A 20,422-nucleotide genomic window follows, 5' to 3' on the forward strand; every position below is an offset into this window, starting at 1 on the left:
CATCCTGTTTTCTATGATATTGTTAGATCTGGACTGTTTTGGCCTCTCAGGGCCCTGGATGCGAGTGCACAGCTCTGACAGTGTGATCTATGCTGTTATCAACAGGGGTAGCTACCTCTCTATCACTGGATGTGTGTTTGTGTTTATGTACGGCATGTGCACGGGCCATTGTCTAGCATGACCAGCGTCTCGCATGTAGAGAAACGACCTCATGACTTGCGACAAAAGTCACCAATCAGTCTTATCTTATCAATTTCCTTTGATTGTTTTTCTCCTTTTCATCATATCTTTATCCTGTCACCATTTTTCATCAACACTTCAACAGCTCATGTGGCTGTTGCAAGGAAATCCTCTTCTCTTGAGAAGGTCATCAGGATCAAGGAGTCAGACATTGACATCATTTAACCGTGTCATTTGTGTTGCTGCTACTCATGCCATTTCACCCCAAACCCACCCTCTCCCCTTGGGGCCTTTTTTGTTTTTCTAATCATGTCTCTGATTTTTGTTTCTTAGATGACGGGGATGCAGTTAGCAGCTCATACGAGTCCTACGATGAGGAAGAGGTGACCAAAGGAAAGTCAGAATCAGCACAGCACCAGTGGCCATCAGCAGAGGCGTCCATTGAGCTGATGAAGGACGCTCGGATCTGTGCCTTCCTGTGGAGGAAGAAGTGGCTTGGCCAGTGGGCCAAACAGCTGTGTGTCATCAAAGACCATCGCCTGCAGGTCGGGTGAAAGACTTTGTGGTAGTTTGAATTAAAGCCCTTTTTAGGGCTAAGTGTAAAGTACAAAAAGGTCCTGATCACAGAGGGCTTTATGAAGGGTTGTTTATAATATATAAATAACAGCAAACCCTCAGAACAGATGAAAAACTTTATTATATCATATATAAAAAGTGTAATCCAATGCATCAGCCTGTAAATATATGTATAAGTACGTATGTTGTGGTGTGATCCTGATTTGGGTTGGCAATCCGAGGAGACAAAATGCCTAATACTAGGGTCCTGGAGCTGGATTTGTACTATAGCTTATTTGAAGTGTTATCTCTGCCAAACACAGTGCTATAAGAGCTCCAAGGAGCAGACGCCTTTGCTCGATGTGAGTCTGCTGGGCTGCAGCGTGGTCTACAAGGAGAAACAGATGAAGAGGAAAGAGCACAAATTAAAAATAATCCCTGTGGGAGGGGAGGCCATCGTGCTCGGCCTGCAGAGCAAGGAGCAGACGGAGCAGTGGCTGAAGGTAAGACTCAGAAACTGTGTGGGGCAGTATTGTGTCACAATCAAGTTGTCCTTGCCTAGTTTTAAATAGTTAATAAGTTTGTTTTGTGATGTAGATGAAGGTTTAATTCATAAATAACATCTGAAAATGACGAGACTTATCAACCTCTTGTTCATTAGGTGATACAGGACATCAGTCCCAAGCCAGCTGAAATCTGTGACGCCCAGCAATCTGTGTCTGACTCCCCGAGGCTCATTTGTACAAAGGTAGGCTTATTTGAATCATTTTTGCTTTAGTTTAAATGTCTTTCTATGATCAGATAACCTGTGGAGGCGATCCTAGGGGCTTACATTCAAACTGTATGGCTCTGTAACAGTTATTTTGTGTATTACTACAGAACGTGCTTACCATATAACTAATGTGTTGATTTGAACTCTCAGGGAGAACTGAGTGAGCGATACTCAGTGGCTTCAGAGAGTGGAAGCAGCACTGACAGCCACACTGACACTCCTGAAAACAAAGATGGTGAGTTACTCCTATTATTATTTTATTACTTCCGTTTTTAAGCAGACTCAGATCAGTCCAACCTTTAGGTTTAGGGAAATGGTGATGCTGTGAGTATCTGATAGTGTGAAATGTTTTATAAAATCATAATTATTCTCTTCCTCTTCACAGTGAAGAAAAAATATGGAGCAGGGTTGAAGTTTAGCAACCTCATGAACATAGGGAAGAAAAAACCCTCCTCGTTGGAGAGCCCAGAGAAATGTGTGGACACCTCAGGTGAGCAGAGATCTAATGTGCAGTTTGTGCCATGATATAACATGTCAACGCATGAACACAGAGTGTCTTTCAGTTCCTCTCCTTTGACACAGTTACTTTCTATTCTATAGCCCTTGCTGGCTGGTATTTGTAGGTGAAAGTCTCTATGTTGAAAGTTTGTTTAATACCAGAATAAAGGTGACAATATCTGTTCATATGTAGCCTTCTTAGCTTTAAAAAATGATAATACTTTTATTGGAATCATATCATGAATCAGTACTACCAGAATATATGTGTTTGCTGGTATAATGATTATTATTTTTGTATTTTATACACCCAGTGATACAAATACAAAAAGATAACATATTCCTGATATACCTACATCTGCATACTGTATAAATCAACCAAAATCATTTCAATTATGGTTACTAAGGATAGCCAGACACATTGACTGGTAGAGAAAATAAATATATTAAAAAATGTAAAAATGGGGGTAAAGGATGTGGAAGCTTCAAAACCTTATCTTAAAACTTTTTATTTTATTTTGACAGAGCATTTGATCTCTTTTAGCCACCAAGAAAGTACAATGACATCTGTTTGATTTAAGCAACAGTAGATGTATGACTTTAAACAAATATAGATAACTATTACTGAGGTAAATGACCATGGAACTTGTAACGAAGAAGAAGACATTGCAAATAGTGACCTCCTCTCTCCTCTGTCAGGCTACCTCAACGTGCTGGTGAACAGCCAATGGCGGACCTGCTGGTGTCTTATAAAGAACGGGCAGCTATGGTTTTACCATGACAAAAGCAAGAACAAAGTGACCCAGCCAGCAGTGACTCTGGGGGGCTGCAGTGTCCTGCCCGACCCCATCCCTGAGCACCTGTACTCCTTCAGGATCAATATGGAAGGCACTCAGCTGGCAACCCTGGAGGTAAACCACCACTGTCTGTTGTGCTGCTTTGAGACATCCCTGCAATTGTTTTGGATATGTGTAAATGGTTTGACACAACACTGTTTGCGACACCCTGACGTCTTTCACATCTTTTATCTAGTGGCTTTCAAACTGTTTCCTGAAGATAATACGAGCAATTGCCTAACTGGACAAAAAACCAACGTCAGCATCTCTCGAGGAGAGAAATGGTGTCTACAGTTTATTATAGGAAACACTAACATCTCCTCATCTGGAATTAACTTTCTGCTGACATCCAACTTGTGTGTATTATATTTGTGCACACAAGGGTGATCTGCGTGTTTGTGTGTGAGTGTGTGTTTTAGTGAAGGGTGTGGATCCACTGGGATTTCTTACGCCCTTATTCATTAGGTTTCCAGTACCACCCTGCTATAGCGCATATTTGGTCCTAGGCCATGGAATCCAATGTTTAGTCTTAAAGGCTCTGACACAAGTCTTTTAGATTTTTATCCAACAAAATGAAACTTTGAAAGTCCAGTATTTACCTAAACAAAACTTCAGCAAGATTATCGCCCACTTAATTCATACAAATATTGGCCAAACCATCATTTGATGCTTTATATAGTTATATCAGATGAGCTGTTTCAATCTACCAGAGTAAAAATAAGCTGTTTTATATGTATCTCTATCTCTATCTATGTATTATGAGCTAGTGCTAGAGCTCAGCTGAGAACATTAGACATGGTAACAACTTAAAACATTTTGCATATTGAAATACTGCTTTCACCCATGCTGTTGAAATCATTTAATTAATACAAACCGACGCAGGGTATGCAACATTAACCATAAGCTTGGGACTCATGATGTTGCAAGTGCATGGTATGAACTAAATGCACTTTGATCTTTATCTTTCCTCTCCTCTCAGGCTAAAACGTCCGCGGACATGGGCCACTGGCTGGGCCTCTTGCTGTCACAGACGGGGAGCAAGACGGACCCCGAGGAGCTGACGTACGACTACGTCAACGCTGAGAGGATCTCCAGCATCGTCAACGCTGCCAAGACTTCCCTATAGTAAGATCATTGCTTTAGTTTGCTTTAATGTGGATGTTTTCTTCGGCACAATATTCAAGTGGGACTTCTCTTTTTGTGTCTCTCTAGCTTTATGCAGAGGAGGTATTCAGAGCCAAACAACTACATAGACACCCCAGCCTCCATGCCTCACAACTCTGATGAACTGTATGATGATGTGGCGTCTATAGCTGATCCAGAGGTATGGTATCTAGAAACAAAAACCTGAGATACTTGATATTTTTCCAGTATTGATGCATGTTCCTGAGTTTTTTTTAAAATCACCTGCTGAATGTTATATGATGTGTTTATCCACAAACCACAAAATATTCTTGAATTTGTATAAAAAAGTACATTGTTTCAGCATTAATGTCCACAATTATTAAGATATATAAAAGTAAGATATGTTAATCTTATAAAAATTGTGATTTTTTTTCATTATGACTACCTTTTACTAGCTAAAAAACAAGTAAATACATTAAACATTCATGTTGATTGGTGTAACACTCCTTGAAACACCAACAAAAGAGGAAAGTATTCCAAACTGTTTTCATTTTGAGTTTCATTTTTACATTGTGTCCCTCAATTTGGCTACTTTCCACCTCATAACTTCCTGTTCCTGGGTAATACAGGATGCTGAAGAGATCTCCCTGCCAGAGAGCGAGGACAACAATCCTCAGGAACAAATTGAAACATGCGCCCAGGACAGCAAGGACTCAGAGGGAACAGAGCAGGACCCTGACAACAGGATTTACCTGGACCTGATCCCTGTACGCTCCTTCCTCCATACTTCCTGCATGGGGAAAGCCAGAGAGACTTCTACAAAGTCCCCAGTCCCAGTAGAGGAACCAGCATCTCAAATAAAAGAGGTAGGTTATATAATTGAATAACATACTTTATATTTTCGGAGCATAAATCATATATTTTGTGCTAAAAAAATGTTTATTTCCAGGCTATTCCAACTAGCCGTACTGAGCCAGATTCACCACCTGTGGAAAATGGAACAAGTTTGACCTCTATAATCAGCAAACCAGAACCACAGCACCCCCAGACTCCCCCTCCACCACAGCCTCAAACTCAACCAGTCAAGACCTCGTCCCAGAGCCAGGAGACCCCCAAGAGGAATAGTGTGGGAATCCCACAGGCTTTCACTTCCCCTGGGGTTCAGATCAATAAAGGCCCAACAGTTTCCGCTGCGCTGCCTCACAGTCCTGTCCCCATGCGGCCCAAGGCACATACCATAGGTGAGGACGGAAAAACGAAAAAAGCTTTTACAGGTTTTCCAACTTTAATGGGAAAACCTCTTAAAATAATGAAGTTTTATTGAGAAAAACGAACTGTTTGTCTTTAACATGAGTGAGAGAAACTGCTTCCCTTTCTCACGTCACCATGGCTCCCCCTAGTGAAGAGCTGCATCCTCTACACTCAAAGTCACAAATCTTCAAAACGTAATGCAGATTTTATTTCCAACTGGAACTCGCTTTTTAATCAACCAGCTTTTCTTTTTTTTTTCTTCTTATGGCAATATATTTGACAAAATAAAATATATATAGATATATTGCAGAATTTAAAGGTGTTTTCCCAGATTGAAGGTTTTTTTAAAGACATGACTTGGCAACTGATATACAGTATCTTGTGGATAAAGCTAACAAGGATTTGATAACAAGATCTGGATCTGGAATGTATAACTACCTGTGATGTTTTGTAATGTACAATATTTAAATCTTCTTGGGATTCCCAGGCTGTCCCGGTGCCGTTGAAGGGAAACTGGGCAAGAACCGCACTGAGGCAGACATGCGGCGCTACATCGATGAGCGCGACTGCCTGGAGCGAGAGCGGGAGGAGGTGAGGAGCAGTCTGGCCAACCTGAAGAAGGAGAAGAGGGAAACCAAAGAGGAGCTTAGCGCCTGCCAAGGTACATCAGCACTTCCTGTGACACACACTGAAGGTTCACACCAATCTGTGTAACTGACAGCTGCGTGTTATCCTCAGATCCAAAGCAGCAGGCCTCATTGGAAGCCCGATTAAAGCAGAAGGAGGAGGCGTGTCGGGAGGCCGAGAACCGCAGGGTGGAGGTGGAGCTACGGTTGATGGAAGTAAAGGAAAGTCTGAAGAAGGTGGAGTCAGGGCCGTTCACACTGGGGACCACACTGGACAGCAGCCTCCAAGACTCACCTACGGTAAGTGTGCAGGTTATCAGAGGTGATTTATGTTATATATAAGCCTTAAAGCCAGGATGCTGTTTGCTTTAGTCCCTTACCAACTGTTGACTGTTCACCCTCAGCCTAAAGCAGCAACCCTGCCTGCTCCACAGTCGGCACCATCATCACCCTCACCATCATCCCAACCCTACAACAGCAACACCAGTGCAGACCAAGGATCCCCAGTCAACTCTGCATCTGCACTAAAGAGCAGACCTACTTCCATCATGGCCATCAAAGGAAAAGTCCTGCAGAAAGCTATGGTAACAGTATACCATATATACTTCTAAGTGCAAATGCTTGAGTTAAACAAGATACTTCCCGATTGTATGACGATGTATGTATGTGCATGTATCAGGAAGTATCACAACGATTGTGTGAACTTATATAAAATGCCTTCAAATACCATAATTTCAATCTTTCTTGTATTAACAGGAGTGGGAGAAGAAATCCACCACCTAGAGGGAAACCTGAATTACCCTTTTGAACTCTTAAATCCACACATTTTTCTTGGTCTAGTCTGCTTTCTGCAACAGGAACCACTGTGTTACCAGACAGTTAAATCAACATCCCCCCCACTCCCTCTGGATTCCTCATCAACTTCTTGCCAAGGCTATAAATCAGAGAGCCAATCAGAGAGATGCACAAGTAGTCTTCTCAAACACCACTGGATAATCTGAGTCGTAATGACTTTTTCATGGTTGTTTTTCTCCATTTGCTCAAGGGAGGACATTGATGAAGTAGCAGTTTGGCCAGTCTAACAATTGTTCTTAATGATGATGATGCACGAATGAAAACAGCCAAACATTTGAAACCACTGAGACCCTCTACTAAATTGGCCATTTTGTACACTCTAGATTGTAGCTTGGTTCATATATGCTGTTAGCCAAGATGTAAATATATTTACGCCATTATTCAGCCTAATTTGGCTTGTATTGCTAGCTAAAAATGCACTTTTTATTCAAATAAAAATTTACTGACAACAATGTTGGCTGGTCATTTGTTCATGAACATGTTGCCTTTAACTCTACATCTCATACTCAAGCTTATCTATTGGAAATGGACCAAAGATTCCTTGTAACAATTATTTTTAAATTGCATATTTCTCAGGGTAACTACCTTCCCTTCTTGTAAATTAAGTACTTTTTTATGAGTGGAAGTCTGGAAACATTTATCTAGGTTCAAAGAGTTTAAATGTAATTTTCCCCTAAGAATTTAAATCATTAGTCATTTTCAATTTTATGGCTTATTGGGTGTTAATATTCCTTCTCGTTTCCCAAAAAGTAATATAAAGCAATAAACGAATAGTGAAATAAATAGATTTATTTGTATATATCTTTTGTTCATTAGTGAGAGCAAACAACCATCTTTTTTATTATGAACCTGAATCAGTTGAGTGAAATTAGAAGGGTCTGTTGTAAAAGCAATATAGACATATTATAATGGAACAATAACTGAGCATTTGGTTAAAGCATTTTCGGTGCAACTTTTATGTTTTTGTAATCCGTTAAAGGGCTGTGGATAAATATACAATACAAATAATACAATCATGACTCAGATATACTCTATATTATAATAAAATATAAAAGTTTACATCTTTGAATACACAACGAGACATTAGTGAGCACAGTCGCAGACTATGACACATATAGACACTGCAGTTTAAGGCACTTCTGGAACTTTTGAGTGCCAGATAAATATTGAAACAGTAACATTAGTTTTCCCTTTACTCCCATCTGTATCCGCTATCATCCTTGGTTCTTAAGTGTCCATACGTGGCTTGTTTCTGTGTTGTCAGACAGCGTGTCTCCTGCGGTGCATTTTGTAGTGATGCAGGAGCTCCTGGTGACTCTTCTTCTTCCTGCTCTTCTTCCTGAGACCGCAGGCCTTGGGAGATCTCCTCTGGATGAAGGCCTGATGCTTTCTATGGATAAACCAAAGAAAAAAAAAATAAAGCACTTGCAAAGAACACTGTTACTGCAAAGCCTTAAAAACTGCAAACTACAAGTCAAGTTGTACAAGTAACTAGAGCAGTCAGACAACCAGACTTTAAATGTATGCAGCTTTGACTGACAAACATAACAAGTAAATGATCTATGTGGAGTAAAGATAGTGAAGGTACGAAGAAAGGAAGGAAAGCAGACTGACTTGTTTCACAGTGAGGTCCTTCATAGCCCTGGCACTGACAACGGAAGCTCCCTCCAGACAGGATACAGGTCCCATCATTCATACATGGGTTGGGCTTGCACAGGTTGACCGGCTTTTTAACCTCTAAAACAATGAAAATGTATGATGAAACATCTGGATACTACAACAGAGGTTAAACTCATTTGGACAGATCCATTCAAACCCTTCCTCTGTCGTTTCACAAAATGTCCTGCTGGTATTCTTATTCATGATTCTGTTTCTATAAAGAGAACAAGCTGTCCTGGGAAGGGGTTTCCTGGCCTCTCACCTGAACACAGCATCTGCACCAGAACATCCTCAAAGTATTTGAGGTCCTCATAGAAAGGCACGGTGATCATGTGTTCCTCTGAACCTGCGATCTGCAGCAGCCTCTCTTTCTGAACGTCTCCGATCCCAATCACAAACACCGACACTCTGTTATCTCTGATCTTCTGAGCTGGAACCGCAGCGTCGTCCCCACCCGAGCCGTCTGTCAGTAACACCACGGCCTTGTTGACCCCGGGCCGGGCACCTTTGGCCGCCGTCAGGACCTCGGAGTGGATGTGAAGTAGAGCGGAGCCCGTTGAACCAGTTCCACCCATGTAGTTGGCTTCATCTACAGCCTTGAGGATGGAGGAACCGGTCTCATGGGTGTCCAGGTTGAACACGGTGGTGGCTCGCCGACCGTAGGACACGAGTGCCACTTGAGCCACGTCACGGTTGATGTCGAACTGGACGGTGAGGCTGCGTACGAAGTCACGCAGGATGACAAAGTTATCCGGGCTGACAGCACCGGACGCATCCAGGGCAAACACCAGGTCCACAGCTTGGCCCAGACAACCTCAAAAAAACAATAATAGTCATTTTAAAATACACAGACAAAACATGATCTCGGAGACGTATTTCAAGACCGTAGAAAGGATCTTTCGGCAGAATCCTCACGGCCAGAAAATGAAAATTTCATAGATTTAACACTATCACTAACACTACTAAGATATTTCATGCAGTTTGGCTGTTGTTAAACATGGCCCCAATTAAGATGAATTCATGAAGCATTATATCTTACTTTGGATTCTTCCTTCACTGTGGAAAATATGATAAGATCGCAATATTTTCTTCATGAATTTAAGGTACCGCAAAGTACTTTTTAAATAGTTTCAGTGCATTTATTAGATGAGCATCTCCCTTAAAAAAGAAACAACCGTTAAATAGTTCATAGTAATAGTTAATCACATTCAGAATGACTAACTCCTATTTCCACAGGTATAAAGTAGTCAGTCTGTACCTTGCTGATCAACACTGCAGATCTTAGCCTTGAGCTCAGGGATCTTGGCACTGAACTCAGCAGGTGTGTAGCTGATAGTCCTCTGGGGATTTCCTGTGATGTTATTCAGTTGTTCCTTTAATTTATCTGGTCCCACCCCGATCAGGAAGATCTCTCTGTCTCGTGCATATTTAGAGGGCTCCACCACCTCGTCTGCAGCAGGAGTGGCAGTGATCAACACCACCACGCGGGGCAGGTCGTCTGTGACGTCCGCAAAGACTGGCGCGCTCACAAAACCGTGACGTGTGACATAGCGTACTGCCTCGCCTGTCAGGGCCTCGCCGCCGACTGGTTGAAGGGCCTCCACAGCCTTCAGCAGACCCTTCAAGTCCCCTTTGTACTTATCCACTGGGGCCTCCACTCTGGTCTCTCCACCGAACACAGCCAGGCCCACTTTGCTGGGGCTGTTGGAGCCGATCACGCTGCGCAGGAAGCGCTTTAAGAAGGACTTGAGGCTGAGGAAGCCTTCCAAGCCGAGGGTGGCAGAACCCTCCACCAGGAACAGCAGGTCTACAGAGCAGTCCAGGGACAAGGCAGGAGCTGGGAAGGGAGGGAGGGTCATGTTAGTTTGTTTTTAGAGATAGTATGCAGCCAATATAACATCTCAGAGTGACACTGTACAGACCGCAGTGTGGGTCTCCTCCATAGCCAGGAGGACATAAGCATATGTATCCCTCTTGCCCTTCTGGTACACATGTGCCTCCATTCAGACAGGGTTCAGTGTCACAGGGATCTACAGTACAGTGGGAGAGAGAGACACAGAATGGCAGGGAGTTACACAAATACACATAATTTTAAGAAGAGATAGAGTTAACAGTGTTGTTACCTGGGCAGATAGTTCGGTGGCAGACGGTCTGGTGTCTCTTGTACATCTTTGTGTACCTGCAAAACACACATTTAGACTAACACAGAGTTCAAGTTGAAAATGAATAAAAAATGTGTACTTTGTGAGGTTCTTTTTCTCTAAATGGGCTATTTATTTGCAGTTCTATGATTTTAATACAAATAGTGGTCAGTTATACTTTACAAATATGATAGGCAGCCTATATGGAGGGCATTATATACCTACGTGTATTCATTGATAGATGGTTTATGATCAGTGTCGTACAAAAAGGGCTCTCAAATCTCTATTTATACGGATATTTTAGAGCTTTATTCCATAGTATTGAACAAGCAGCAACACTTCTTTGTGCTGTACCCAAAAGTGCTTGATATCAGCTCTTGTGAGTATTTCACAGTGAGTTGAGAGAAATGTTTTAAATGAAAAGTTTGTTTTCCCTAAACAGTGAGCTAGGCTTAGGCCATTTCACTGTGGTTAAGTAGTAATGTGCTGCGAAATTAATTAGATCCAAGACTGTTTTCATTTGCCCCTGGAGCTGCTGACTGAAACACACTTGTTTTTATTAACACCCTCAGACTGACACAGCACATTAACAGATGGGAGTTGCCCTGTTGATCAATCACAGACTTGTTGCTCATTGAGCAACTGAAAACAAGTGTTGCACAGATTGTTTTCCCCAGTCTGACCCAGAATGACACCAGTCTTCTTTGTGGCCTCTGCAATAGGCTACCTGTCAGACACTCCTGTGGGAACAGCATTCCTTCCCAAATATCTTCTGGTGATTAACAGGAAAGTTTGTACTGAAGAATTATGCAGAAAGTGACAGAACATTTTATTTTGATGTGACATTGTAGCTATTAAAACTGTGACTCCAGTTTTCAGTGGCTTCTCTTGTAAAAAGTGCAGAAATTCTTCTCAGGTTAGGAAGACAACAAGGACGTTGGCATTTTTTGAGCATACACAAACACTTGCCTGTAATAAGGACAGAGAGACGTGTATGTGGAATAACCCTTGGAGCCTTTCCAACACATGTAGTTCCCCTGCAGCTCTTTCACGGTCTCCAGTGTTTTCCTCTCACAGGGAAACACTTCCACATGACAGCCTGGGGAACAGGACAGAAGCATTGCGGAAGGACAGGCGGGGATATGAGCGAAATTAGATCAGGAGAGGAGTTGGAAGGAGTTAGAGAGAGAGGGAGAGGGCTGTTATTATTGCCTCCAGTGAAAATCTGAGGAATCTCACCTGCTGGAGTGGCATTGCAGACAGAGAAGGTGCTGAGTGTGGTGTACAGGCCGTTGACAGCATCATTGAAATGCTCGGCAAAGAAGACATGGCTCTCCATCGGCTCACTGGCCAGAGCATGTAGTTCCTCCCATCTAGAAAACAAGAGCTATAAAAGACTCCAATGCAAACCAAATGCAATCTATTATCTATTTCTACTAACAAACATACCTGGGGAAGCGAATGCCCACTGCGAACAGGACCACACCCGTCTCTTTGAGCATCGCAGCTGCCTGCACCACGTTGCCCTGAGACCTCCCGTCTGATAGGAGGATGGTAATCTGGGCCACTGTGGAGGAGTTGCGTCCGCCTGGGAAACCCTTCTTCAGCACATATTTTAAAGCCAGGCCTGTCTGCGTGCTGCCTCCCCTGGAAATTCAGATTTTGTTATGCTATTGAAAGAACCAAACTGCGACAGAATAAATGTAATAATAGTTCATAATTGACCGCATATGACTGCCAAAGCAAACCACAGACCAATTTCCAAACCACAGACCAATTTCGGTTGGATCCCTCTTTCAGTTCTTGGACTGAACATGTTTATGGAACTTGCTAAATTTCTTCACAACCCATTTTAAACCCATTCATTTTTTATCTCACCCCAGACACAGGAAACAGTTCCACAGTTTCTCATGACTGTTAGGAGACTGAACTTGTGAAACATAGGAAGTGCCTGAATTGAGGTGTTTAGATGCAATCTTATCATATTTCCCATCTGTGAGAACAATGCTTTCTCTGCTTAGGGTTCTGAAACTACTGAAACTGCTACTAGTGAAAGCTTCAAAGGCCTCCAGGAATAATAAGAACATCTCAGTACTGACACAAGGGATGTGTTCCTTAGCATACAAGTGCATTTTGATATTGTCTTTCATGCTTCACAATACATTATACATAACACAAACTTTAGGACAATTTGTATAAATCTTTTTGTGAATGGCTGAGGGTAATGTTGTTAATGGTTTGCTTTTGCAGCTGTTGTGAACAGATGATGGCTCAAGGCCTACATAAAAGGCATCATAACCACAAACAACTATTTCTAAACTGAACAACATTAAAAAAAAGTGTTATTTTGGAGTCTTTTGTACTTTTTGTTTAAATGTTTAACCAGGCACAAGAAATATTGCAAATGCAGAATAGACACGTATTGCTTGTGAGTTAAGGTAAAGTATTAATGAAAATAAAACATACACCTACATTATACAGCAGTATAATATAAGGTGCCATTTTCATCTGAGGCGATGTGATAGCTATTCAAATTAAACCTGGGTAGCAATTTCAAAACCAGGTGGCAAGCCAATAATGTTACTTCCAACCTCACACACATGCACACACACACAATTGTCAAATTACCCTGCTCTTTCTCGGCTTGTGCACTAATCCAATATCCAGTGACCACCGGCGGTGTACCCCGCTAATCTGAAATTAATTTGTTTTCCTTTCCTGGGAGTGTTTGTATTTCTTCTGAAACAGTGTTTTGCCTTCAGGAGCAGAGTTTAAACTAAATCCTTTTACCACTCTTAAAAAACGAGTTGTCTGAGGGTGTAATGAGAGCATGGACACACCTGTAAGAAATCTTCTTCATGTGCTTCTGCAGCTCTTTTTTGGTAGTGTATGAGTCCAGGGCGATCTCCAGCCGAGGAGAGGAACCAAACTGAATCAAGCCGACCCGCACCTGGACGAGGGGGGGGATTGTGTAAATGATAGAAAGAGGGAGAAAGAGGAAGAGACACAGAGCAGAAAACAAACCTTGTCTGGTGCAATGTCCAGCGCTTGACAGAGCTTGATTGCGTAGTGTTTGGACCTCTCAAAGCTGCCCTTCCCCACGCTGTAAGAACCATCCAGGAGGAATAGGATGTCCATGGCTGCTGAGCACTGCATCACTTCACATGGGAACAGAAATATTGTACTAAATGTGAGGTACATGCTACTTCATACTTCTACTCTACTACAATTTGGAAGCACACATAGTACAAATTATTCCACCACATTTATTAGACTAACATTAATCTAGTTACTTTGCAGTTTCATATTACTCAAACAATTTATGAATCAACTAATTAGTTATGATGTACTGTTTAGGATTAAGACATGCGGCATCCTAAAAAGTACTTAAAGCTTGCTCCACCTTTACCAGCTGCAAAATTAGAAATATGTACACTATAAGGGTCATTTAATATAAGCAAGTGATATAATATAAGCGATCAGAAGAGAACCAGTCTGCATATTGAGTGCTTTTAGTTTTGAATTTTGTTTTATTTGTAACACAGTATATTTACATTGTGCCACATTGACTGTGGTATTAGACCTTTTACTGAGTTGAAAAGTCTGATTACCACCTCTGGTAGGTCCAGACTCATTCAGTCATTGTATTTCCATCAAATAATTGGTATTCTATTGTTCTTTGTGGATATTATTTCCATAAAAAAAGAAAACAGCTTAGCATGCTCGTTTCTCTTTCCCCAGGAGCACTCAGAAAAACAAATCCCAGCAGAAAGCACACTCGCTGGCGGCGTAAATAATCAGCGGTGTAGCCGTCATGTTACAATGTGCAGCTGATCATTAGAGGGGCCATTGGAGATGAGGAGAGTCTGCTTCCTGTCTGCTTACAAGAAAGTAATCTCCAAACACTTTTCTTTCTGACACACACATCAGGCTAACAAGACCACCCACCACCTCAAAGGATTCATCCAAGGTCATGTCACTCATACTTAATGATTTACAACAACTTCACTGAGTCAGGCTTTCACATGTTTGTGCATCTTTGTCAACAGATTAGAACTCACACCACAATGTTCTCTTTACTCACTTTCTCCTGCTGAGTTGATCTTTACAACGGTTTCACGGTCGGTGTGGATCTCCTGCACCGAGGCGCCCTGCTGGACTACAGGGGAGAAACAACACAGGGGTCAGGTAAATGTCCACTGTATGTAAGTAGACATGAGTTTTAGATACAGTAGTTTGGCCAACCATAACAATCAATACTTTATATACACAAGTGAGGATTTTGTCAAGAATAAAATGAATGTACCTAATGTTGCACACACAATCTGTTAATAAATGTGGATATGCTACCTATTAACGGCTTGTCCTTTACTTTTAAATGACTTTAAAAGTATGAGATCACAACAACTAAACCTGGAAAAAGGGCTGAGACTTTCATGCATTCTGCCTGCATAACAGCAACAATGCAGTCACCACAGAGTGGTTTGAAGATGGAGTTGATAAGAAAAAAGGAGTTGGTAACAAAAAAACAAACAACAAGAACAATCTTCGCAAAACAAATAAATATCTATTTTTTCCCCTAATCATTTCTTTTTATCTCATAAAATGAAACCTATAGAAATAAGTGAAGGAGGAACAATAATCACTGTAAACCTCCATGTAAACTGTTTCTATTTAGCATCTTTTAAAAAAACATTATAATTAAATAATAAATGTGAGGCTTTCCCTGAAGTGTACACAGTTCATTTACTCCTACTTGACCCGCTTTACAATGGATAATTAAGTCCTCAAAGCTAATGTGAGTGGACAAGTGAAGAAAAAACATTCTTTCCCTCCATTCACTGAATGGACGTCGCTCTATTCAGGCATACACGTACAGCCCAAATGGGAGCGAGGGGCATTTGATTTCCTGTTTAAACCCATGTGATCACGCCTTGTTGTCCCTGGTAACCCCAACGGGTCACAGAGGCATTTGTCCAGGCTGGAGACTGAGCGCTCGAAATGAATCTCCGCATGAAACGGAAACAACTCTCAAAATAGCACAGAGCTTCTCTCCGATCACAATAGGGAAGAAAATGAGTCAGTCTGTCCCCTTCAACAGTCTGTCCGCCTTTTGTTGATTTAGTGCCTGCTAATCAACTTGTGAAGATGTAGGAGGACAGAAACCTCAGAGGATTTTTACATGCAGGGTATGCATAACAGCAACAATACAGTCACAATAAAGTGAACAAAGAAAAGTACCACCTGCAAGTTAGAGGCCTCAGCTCCCTCCTTTTTCAATCATGACCCCTTTCATCTGCCCCTAATTCCAATGTCAGTCCAGCCCCTAAGTCCTCCTGACAGTGAACGTTTTGGTTCTTGGCAAGCCTTCTGATGGTCAGCAGGGCCCCAATGTTCAGAACAAAAAGTCTGTCTGTTCAGCCAAGTGCCTCTAGCAAAATGACTGTATCTTTATAGTATAGTATCTGACTGTGAATGAAAACATAGCAGGAAAATCAGTAGCTAGAAAATGAGCAAGAATCGCATTACTGCCGTCATGGTCTGGAAGATAGCCTTGAAATTAGAGTTACCTACTATCAGTGCAGTGACTATCTGGGAAATTTAACCTGACAGGGTGGACTATGTGGTTATTCATCTGGTGAAGCACTGCATGCTATCTGTGTTGTCAGCACAGGGGGAAAAGAGGGCGTCTTGTCAAGGTAAAACGGTCTGGTTTGCTCAAGTTCAAAGTTTTTAAAAGGCCAGTAATAAATACTTCAGATGGTGCTAAAGCTGTCATTTTTGAAAACAACTCAGGATTATATTGCTCCAAGATTCCCGCCTTTCCCCTGAGGCACATACCGACAGTCTCGGGTCCGAGACAACGACTGACAATACGCTACAAAAGTGATACACAATTTTGGAGGCAATCACTTTGAAGAGACCATAATGGTCTTCAGAACAGGAAACATGACAGGTTTAAGCAGTTAAATGTATTGTAAAGAATCTCAGGTTGGCCAGGAGAGCATTAGTGGAGCATCATACTTTTTCCACCACGCAGTACACAAGCATAGGGCTTAAATACTCCCACAAATACACACTGAATTTTACTCACTGACTTTGTGAGGAAATTGTAATGACACAAATCTTTCTCTTCACAAACACTTATACCCATCAAATATCTGCCTGATACTAACAATAATCTCAATTTACATCACAAATGGACTCTGAAGTTACAGCCCTCTTTAGGCCTTAAGGTTCAAAAACACAATCTAGCACCTTTAGGGCCATGTTAGCCGTATCCAATCTCTAAGCAAGGTAAAAAGCTGACTGGTTGCTAGCTGTAGCGTCAAGCAAACACTCTTAATTCCCAAACTGTTGAACAATTACAATAAAACCAAACATTTTATTAGTAAGACAACGTTTATTAGCTAGTTTGTTTCCTTTGGACAGAGCAGGGCTAGCTGTTATCATTTGGTCCCAGTATTAATCCTATGGCTAAGCTAACTGGCTGCATTCTCACGTAATAATTGACAATAAACAAGAATATTTCCCAAAACATTTCACTATTTCTTCAAGTTATTGTTATGTTAAATTCCATCCAATCACACAGCTGTAACTGATTTAACTGTTGATGGATTCAATCAATTATTACATGCCAAAACAGTACGTCGGACAGTAGGCCACTAAATATTATAGAGGTGCAAAAAAGCAGTTCCTCCACTGAAACTGACCACAGAACAGTAACAACACCAAACAACCAACCTTGAAGAAGCACCAGCGTTAGGAGGAAGAGGAGATGGATGTCAGGGAGCATGTCGAGACCTGGAATTACAAACAAGCAGACACACTTAGCAATAGGAAGAGCAAAGTCATTAGACCCATGAAATTGATATCGGCATCCTATGTTTAGAACCACAGTGTACTTCATAAGAGCTCATTGTGCTAAAAGTGATATTTGTTGTTATCGATTTTCTTTTTATCAAAGGAAGACTTGTAATCAAGTAGAGATGGATGATAAAATACACTTCATGACGCTGGAAGTGTTGTGCAGGGGGGAAAACTCAAATGACAGTGGAGAGGTAAACTGAGGTAGCCTAAGTGAAACATGCTTTAAGAATCCTAAGTACACATGTTTTCACAGCCAAGTGTTGGTTGAACTCTGACCTTTCAAGGAGGACTGAAAAGACACTTGATAACTGACAGCTTTTACAGGAACAGTAAGATGTTGGTAAGAGTTCTGCACATCTGAATGATTAATATCCCACAGATCAATCCCATTGCAGGGAAAATTATACTAATCCGACCATAATGCACAAGTTAGCCGTAAGTTTTTGTAAAACAGTGAACAAAAAGGACCCTCAACTTAGCACACTAATGTCAAAAACCACTTCACTGTACAACATACAGACACACATGTGGAGCAACATGATGGGTGGTCTACCTCAGTGTTTAAGATGAAAACAATGGAAGAGGGATAGGGAGGTGAATTAACGGCGAAATATGGATAGCCTTCCCCTAAAGTTCCTAAATAATGCAATAATTAAGCAGTTTATTTAATCACATCTACAGTCTGCTCCTACCTCCGTGATGCTGTCAGAAAAGGGTGGAGCGGAGTCTATTGTCATCTTTGGAGCTGCATTTCAAATAATTTTACCCTTCTGCGTGCAAATATGGGATGAAAAAAAGATTCTGACAGCTGCAGTAACAACATATTAAAACATAAAACAACCCTGATACACATCACAAAGATAGAACAAATCCAAAACTGTTATGTTTATTGTCATTCAATCACAAAGGTGTACCTAATAAACGGTTGATTGCATCAATCAAGGATCAACCTGCCATTTTCTGCACGTTTATTGCTGGGTACACATAAGAAGTTGAGGGGCTATAGAGATAAGAAGTTTAGGGGCTACAGAGATAAGAGGTTTAGGGGCTACAGAGATAAGGTTTGATTAACTCTGGCTGCTGAGAAGCTTGGCCATAATATCCTGTGTGTGTGTGTGTGTGAGATGGGGTGGGCTATAGAGGACAGACGTGCCAGAGAAACCCTCCCGGCAGCTACAGCTGTGTGTATTTCTAAGACAGAGATAGAATTGTGTGCAGGACGGAGGCTCTCTTTTAGAGGAGTCTGTGTGTCTGCGATACAGATCTGCAGAGCTGATGTGCAGCGGCTGCCTGAGAAGCCGCAGGCTGATAAACATCACCAGGGGCTATTGATGCTCTATTTGTGCACTCGCTGGTACTTCATGGGGACAAGAGAATCTCATTACTGCGAGGGGGTCACATATACACACACTCCCACACACACACACACACATCTACAGGAGGAAGCAGTCAAGCATGCCTATATATAAGCACACACCTGTCTTGAAATTGGCTCCCTTTTCACAAGCATTCTTCAGAATCCGTCCACCCCTCATTTTTATGTTTTCCTCCCTTCTACCCGTCAGTGAACACTTTTATGTTTAAATGACAAAGCCAGTTGATTTCTTATGAGTAAGAGTTCAGTGATTTTTTTACTTGAGATGTATTACCTACTACTTTGGGCTATCAGTTCTTATCTTGAGGGATACAATTTTAAAATGAATTTGCAAATTGGGACATTCCTAACATTGTTACCTTGAAAAAGCAAGGCCTAAGCCATGTTTGTGCCCCTGCTCTGGGTTGGTTGGCAGGTTGGAAAGTGCATGCACTCTGTAGTGTATAATTAGAAAGGAGTGCTAGTTTTTGACCAACTTCATACGAAAATCCCCAACTAGTCTTCAGATGTTTAAAAAGTTCTAACAGTTTAATTTATTTTTCAGGGTTAGTCACCTTTGACATAGCCACTTTTAGAACAGCTGAAGAACTGTTGATGTGTCCTGTAACAATGTGACATCTTGTGTGATGTAAAGCCAAAACTACCTATAATTCAGAACGTGCTGGATTGTATCTAAGCATGGGAAGTGTTGGAAGAGCAAACTGGTAACCACACAGAGGACGGAAAGCTCCAGCCCTCTATATGCAATTGCATTTCCCAAGCTACTCTCAAACTGAAACAAAAACCCAATCGAATACAATGTAACCTTCAATTAGTACGTTTACTTTTCTTTCAACACCTGGTCATTTTTAAACGTGATGGGTCAAGGCAGGTTAAAGAGGGGGCCAGAGGTTTGGCCCTGACATGCAACAGTAGAAGAGGTTAACTCAAGAAGCCAAACTAAGTGATTAAGTGTCTCAAGAAGCTGTTGTTGCTTTCAGACCCACCGTCCAATTTCCGTAGATAATTATTCTAGAGTTTGACTTTACAAAAATATACTTCCCTTCTTACACCTGCAAGGAAATATGTTGACGTTTCTTTAAATGCACCGATGGACCTCACATGTTTAACTTCGTACGTTTTATATTAATCCGTCAATGTACTGATAATCGGTACCCCGATATTCTTAAATATAAACCAGGTCACGTATCAGTACAATCATTATAAAGACACCCAAAATAAAGCCAATTGCATCCAAATCCGACATGCTTCACTAGAGCAGGTTCCGATCTGTAGTGAAACACGGTCTCCAGCGTTTCCTCTAAAAGCGACTAAATACTTTCACTTACCATGCGCTGTTCAGTGCTCACAATCCTTTGTTTTCTTTCGGACAGCAGTCCAAACCGGCTCCCCACACCTTTGTTTCCGCACTGGTCTGATCCTCTGGGGATTTCTGCTCCAAACTGGAGAGCAGCGACCCCACCTACTTGCCATGCCCACCTCTGATGTACCTGCACCGGTAGGGTCTAATGTGTCCTCCTCTCTTCCCGCACAGGATAAACATTGAGACAGGTGGTGACTGAGACGCATTGCATACGTTTTTTACAATCTTTTTTTTTTATCAGTACTCTTCCTCTTCTTCCAATATCGTGAATCCCTATGGCTTTATTTGAAATCGTTTTTTATTATTATTTAGCACTCAA

General features: G+C 41.5%; 2 protein-coding genes across 2 annotated transcripts in view; one reads left to right on the forward strand and one right to left on the reverse strand.

Annotated features, from left to right (window-relative positions):
- The window catches only part of afap1l2 (actin filament associated protein 1-like 2), a 30,355-nt gene extending 23,208 nt beyond the window's left edge, over nucleotides 1-7,147 (forward strand). Inside the window, 14 exon segments of the mRNA XM_063893600.1 lie at nucleotides 514-725; nucleotides 1,059-1,238; nucleotides 1,397-1,483; nucleotides 1,658-1,742; nucleotides 1,893-1,997; nucleotides 2,702-2,913; nucleotides 3,818-3,963; nucleotides 4,051-4,162; nucleotides 4,593-4,829; nucleotides 4,913-5,204; nucleotides 5,702-5,875; nucleotides 5,953-6,140; nucleotides 6,245-6,424; nucleotides 6,597-7,147. Coding sequence (XP_063749670.1) covers nucleotides 514-725; nucleotides 1,059-1,238; nucleotides 1,397-1,483; nucleotides 1,658-1,742; nucleotides 1,893-1,997; nucleotides 2,702-2,913; nucleotides 3,818-3,963; nucleotides 4,051-4,162; nucleotides 4,593-4,829; nucleotides 4,913-5,204; nucleotides 5,702-5,875; nucleotides 5,953-6,140; nucleotides 6,245-6,424; nucleotides 6,597-6,623 — 2,237 coding nt within the window. The 3' untranslated portion in view covers nucleotides 6,624-7,147.
- Nucleotides 7,148-7,206: 59 nt separating this feature from the next.
- vwa2 (von Willebrand factor A domain containing 2) lies at nucleotides 7,207-20,287 on the reverse strand. Its single transcript, XM_063893601.1, is given in 15 exon segments — nucleotides 7,207-8,044; nucleotides 8,047-8,085; nucleotides 8,310-8,432; nucleotides 8,617-9,168; nucleotides 9,613-10,191; nucleotides 10,277-10,384; nucleotides 10,478-10,533; nucleotides 11,465-11,594; nucleotides 11,735-11,868; nucleotides 11,945-12,142; nucleotides 13,336-13,445; nucleotides 13,520-13,653; nucleotides 14,580-14,654; nucleotides 17,240-17,299; nucleotides 20,069-20,287. Coding segments are annotated over 14 exon segments (2,379 nt in total). The 5' UTR covers nucleotides 17,292-17,299; nucleotides 20,069-20,287; the 3' UTR covers nucleotides 7,207-7,955.
- Nucleotides 20,288-20,422: the final 135 nt, after the last annotated feature.

Source organism: Eleginops maclovinus, chromosome 10, assembly GCF_036324505.1.
Source record: "Eleginops maclovinus isolate JMC-PN-2008 ecotype Puerto Natales chromosome 10, JC_Emac_rtc_rv5, whole genome shotgun sequence".
Taxonomy (NCBI): domain Eukaryota; kingdom Metazoa; phylum Chordata; class Actinopteri; order Perciformes; family Eleginopidae; genus Eleginops; species Eleginops maclovinus.